This window comes from Dipodomys ordii, unplaced genomic scaffold (genome assembly GCF_000151885.1).
Source record: "Dipodomys ordii isolate 6190 unplaced genomic scaffold, Dord_2.0 Scaffold39, whole genome shotgun sequence".
Classification (NCBI taxonomy): domain Eukaryota; kingdom Metazoa; phylum Chordata; class Mammalia; order Rodentia; family Heteromyidae; genus Dipodomys; species Dipodomys ordii.
The window spans coordinates 9,776,057-9,781,098 of NW_012267255.1; the positions used below are offsets into that span (position 1 = coordinate 9,776,057).

At 40.2% G+C, this 5,042-nt stretch overlaps 1 protein-coding gene across 1 annotated transcript in view; it reads left to right on the forward strand.

The window, feature by feature from the left end:
- The window catches only part of Znf326 (zinc finger protein 326), a 46,866-nt gene that overhangs the window by 14,764 nt on the left and 27,060 nt on the right, over window positions 1–5,042 (forward strand). The window contains exon 2 of the mRNA XM_013018231.1: window positions 3,281–3,325. Coding sequence (XP_012873685.1) covers window positions 3,281–3,325 — 45 coding nt within the window. The remainder of the gene's footprint in view (window positions 1–3,280; window positions 3,326–5,042) is intronic.

Consider the following 5,042-nt stretch of genomic DNA (forward strand, 5'->3'; position numbering starts at 1 on the left):
CGGACCGAGATCGCCGAGGCCGCGAGGGCCTCGGACCCGCCCGGCCCTCTGGTGTCCCGCGCCTGCCTTCGATCGTCCGCCTGGGCCTGGGCCTGGGCCCGGCCCCGGGTTCCGGCCGAGGAAAGGGGAAGGGGAGCGGAGGGGAGAGGGGGCGCCGGGGAGGGGAGGGTGGAGAAGGGGAGGGGGCTCCCACGCCCGCCCCACCTTGGGCTGGGCGGCCCGCGGCCCACGCGAGGACTTAACCCTCCATCCCGCGTGACTGCTGGCTAAGTAGAAATTCCAGAGGCTTCCGCCGATGCCCAGGGCCTCCTTCGTTGAATATGAGTTTCGGGGACACCCACGATAATATGGTCACTGTTGATCGGACCGGAGAATACTATAGATCGTGGTCGGCAAACTGGGATATCTTTATGCATCGAGATTTACCTTTTAAATGATCTATTTGCAAGTACTTAGTCTGAGGCAGCCTACGTGAGCCGAAGCACTTTTTTGGCTTGTGTGTGGATGGAACTTGTTAGAATTCTAACCCTGCAAAGCATCAGATAGATGGCTTTTCCTTTCAGACCCTGTGGTTACTTAGTAAACCAGCGGGCATTTTTTTTTGCCAGTCCTGGGGCTTGAACTCAGGGCCTGGGCACTGTCCCTGAGCTTCTTTTGCTCAGAGCTAGCACTCTCCGGCGACACTTCTGGATTTTTCTGTTTATGTGGTACTGAAGAATCGAACCCAACACTTCATGCTTGCTAGGCAAGCACTCTACCCACTGAGCCACAATCCCAGGCCCCATTTTTTTTTTTTAAACAAAACAATTCCTTTTGGTGGCCTTTTGCACAGGTCACTAGGAGTTAATTTGCAGAACCCAGAATCTTGTCCAGCTTTTGGTATGTGTCAAGATAAAGTGATCACAATTTAGTTACAACACTAACTAGATAGGAGAAAGAGAGAGCTTGTGTGATTAAACTGGATTTATTCTTGAGTAACCAGGCATTTCTAAATAAAACCAGTTTACTAAGAACTTGTAAACCTCTAACCCTGCTTAAAAAAATAAAAACACAACAAACTAACACGAAAAAACAAAACCGGGCTGGGAACGTGGCTTAGTTGTAGAGTGTTTGCCTAGCATGCATGAAGCCCTGGGTTTGATTCCTCAGTACTACATAAACGGAAAAAGCCAGAAGTGGTACTGTGACTCATGGACAGTGCCAGGCCCCGAGTTCTTTAGTATTGAGTGAGCAATCTTGGTTTCTAAGCCATACTGAAAGTCTTTTTTTTTTTTAAGATTTAATTTCATGTTTCAAGGAGCTAAATCTGCCAAATTAAGTATAGAAAAAGGAACGAATAACCTTTTGTATATGCTTTCCAGTTGCTTTTAAATGAGAACTTCAGATTTCTTTTTGGGGGCCAGGGAGTTAAGATTTCCTGGCTGGAGGGTGGAGTTTTTAGTATTGAACTCTGGATTTCCTGCTTGCTAGGCAGGCATTCTATAAGCCCCGCCCCAGTCGTGGAAGTTCAGCTCTTGTAACATATAATGGTGTTTTTGGTTTAGTTGGACTTTGTTTCATTTTGATACTTTAAAACTATGAATGGATGAGCTGGCCAGAGTAGAGAAGGAAAATAAAAAATGTGCTGGGTTTGAATTGGGTACCAACAAAACAAGGTACAGCAGAAGCTACCATTACCATGAGAGGGGAGGCCCTGGCAGGGTGGAAATGGGAGCAAGACAATATACTTTTAAAATATTTTGTAGTGCATTGAAAATAATGGTGAAGGTATGTTTTCTTATATTATCACCTCCAATTAGAAACATTGTTACTGATAAAACATTCTCTTTTCCATGCTCAGTTTACACTGCTGCCTTTGAGAAATGGAATTTGACTAACAGTGTATCGTAGGCTAATTCTGTTTAATGTTGCAGTGTTTTCTTGAATCCAAATGGTTACAATTATAGTGTGATTTTCCAGTGTTTGTAAAAAGTTGTTTCTCAGCTTAAAAAAATTGTTATTATAAAGGTGATATATTTGTGGAATAAAATAATGGCTTTAGCATTGTTAAATTAATCTTAACAGGAAATTGATTGTATGGCTTTCAATGATGCCAAATCCTGGATGGACCATGACATATACTCATTGTACATAGGTGCATATGTAGTTCTCAGATAAGATCTTGAAATCTTTGTGGAGTAGATTGTTAGAGTACTACATAGAATCACTTTTCAGGTGTATCTGGTTTATATTATTGCATATATAATTTATGTGCCTTCCTCTTTGTTATTCAGTAGAAATTAGTGCTAGGTCCTCTTTTTTGGATGTTATGTCAGGTGTTATAAAGTAAATAATTAATTAATTTATTTTTGGTGCCAGTCCTGGGGCTTGAACTCAAGGGCCTGGGTGCTGTCCCTAAGCTTCTTGCTCAAAGCTAGTGTGCTACCACTTGAGTTACAGAACCACTTCTGGCTTTTTCTGAGTAGTTCATTGGAGATAACAGTTAAATGGGGACTTTTCTGCCCAGGCTAACTTTGGATCTTGATCCTTAGATCTCAGCCTCAACTCCTGGCTAATTATTTTTATGTATGTGTGTATCTATGGGTCCTGGAGCTTGAACGCAGGGCCTGTGTGCTGTTCCTAAGCCTCTTTTGCTCAAAGCTAGTGCTCTACCACTTGAGCCATAGCACCACTTCTGGCTTTTTCTGAGTAGTTTATTTGACATAAATGTTAAACGGGGACTTTTATGCCCAGGCTAACTTTGACTCTTGATCCTCAAATCTCAGCCTCAGCTCCAGGCTGTTTTTGTTTATGTGTGTATGTACTAATCCTGGGGTTTGAACTCAGGGCGTAGGCACTGTTCTTGAGCTTTTTTGCTAAAGGCTAGAGCTCTATCACTTGAGCCAAAGTACCGTTTCTGGCTTTTTTTTTTTTTTTTAATATTGGAGATAGGAGTCAGACTTTTCTGCCTAGGCTGGCTTTGAACTGTGATCACAGCCTACTGAGTAGCTGGGATTATAGGCATGAGCCACCAGTCTCAGGCTTACAAACTTATTTTTTATATTGCTATAATTTGGATAATGAATTTGCCATTAGGGAGTTAGTGAAGGAGATATGTATGTTTTCCCAGTTGGATGCCAATGGGTATTGGTACCCACTATTATTTGTACCTCAATTTTGCAGATAATGGAGTATGACATTTTAAAATTGTGTTTTTTTTTAAATAGATAGGTATATAATTTTGGTTGTTTGCTAATTTTGCTAATATTGTACTAATTGTCTGTTAAATGTGTCTTCATAGATTATACACACTCTGCTTGCAGGAATACTTATCAGGGCTTTAATGGTGAGTATTTTTTTATTTTTATTTTTTATTTGCCCATATTTCGGGGAGGAATGTATTCTAATTTTTCTCTTCATATACATACACCTGAAGTATCATTGTAAAAAGCCATCCCCATCTTATTTCAAACATTGGTTTGGCTCTTGATTTATCACTTCTCAATATTAATATTGTTATACTCTACGCTGTGTTTTGTTGTTTGCAGTGCTGGAACTTACTAGGGACTTTAGGGATGCTACATAAGCGTTCAATCTTTGAACTATATCCCTAGCCACCTCTGAGCTACATCCCTAGCCTCTATATCTGATATTTTAATTGGGCATTTGGATTAGTAAAAGTTAGGATTATTCAGATTGCTTTGATATTTTGACATATTTTTGCTAATGATTCTTTTAATTTATTCCAAAGGACCTGACATCATTGAGTGATTAATTAGAAAACAGTGGCTGAATTCTTTTTCTTTTTCTTTCTTTTTTTTTTTTTGAATCAGAGACTTTGGTATTTAGTATCTTGGATTAAGTTGATCATTGCCTTGGTACTAAACAAATTCTCTTACAATGCTTGTGAGTGTGTGTGTGTAGTCACTTGTGCTCACATACATGCACAGGTTTTAAACTCAAGGTCTGTATGCTTCTTCCCCCTCCTCCCCTGCCTCCCCTCCCTTCTTTTTTGTTAGTTCTGGGGCTTGAATACAGGATGTGGGTACTGGCCCTGAGTTATTTTGCTAAAGGCTAGCACTCTACCACTTTGAGCCACAGAGCCACTTCTGGTTTTCTGGTAATTAATTGGGGATACGAGTCTCACTTCCTGTCCAGGCTTGATGTTAAACCATGATCCTCAGATCTCAGTCTCCTGAGTAGTTAGGATTACATGTGGGCAACACAGGTGGCTAGGCTATTAGAATGCATTTTGACCTTGTTTTAGAGATTGTTTTTCTTAGTATGTTCAAGTGTGTTGATATACAAAGAGCTTCTTAGAGGAGCACATAAAGAAGCATGATAGATATTAGGCTTGTGACTGCTGAGCTAGATAAAATGATGAGAGATGTGCAGAATACAATTGCATGTTATTTAAATAGTTATTAGAATTAAATCCTTGCCAGACAAGATAATAATACAAAAAAAGAGCACTGAACATTTTCAGAAGGTTAAGAAAGCATTAAAAGAAAGATTTGAAGGAGTGGCATTAATTATCCTGATTGCCAGAGAGATGTGAAACCCAGCTGTTGTACAGAGTATAATCAAAATAAAACTGAAGCAAATGTACTGCTAAAAGAAGATGGTCATCTTTTTGGAAATAATTACAATAGCCTTGATTTTTACTTACCTCTAAGAATTGAGAGATGCTTGATTTTATAGAGCTTGTTAGGGCTCACCATGTAGGAACTCTGGTCAGTGTACAATGAACACTGGGGAGTGTATTTTTGAAGACAGTGTTTATATATATAAGATTGAAAGCTGGAGAATTAACTAGAAAGCCATTTCTTGAACTTAGTTATATGGATATTATTATGATTTGTGGACTTGGCTAACCAATAGCACTTTTTTTTTAAGCTTATGCTACTTTATTTATTTACTTATTTTTTGGGGGGGTCGTGGGGCCTGAACTCTGGGCCTGGGTGCTGTCCCTCAGCTCTTCAGCTCAAGGCTAGCACTCTACTACTTGAGCCACAGGGCCACTTCCAGCTTTTTTCTTTTTGCTTATGTGGTGCTGAGGAATC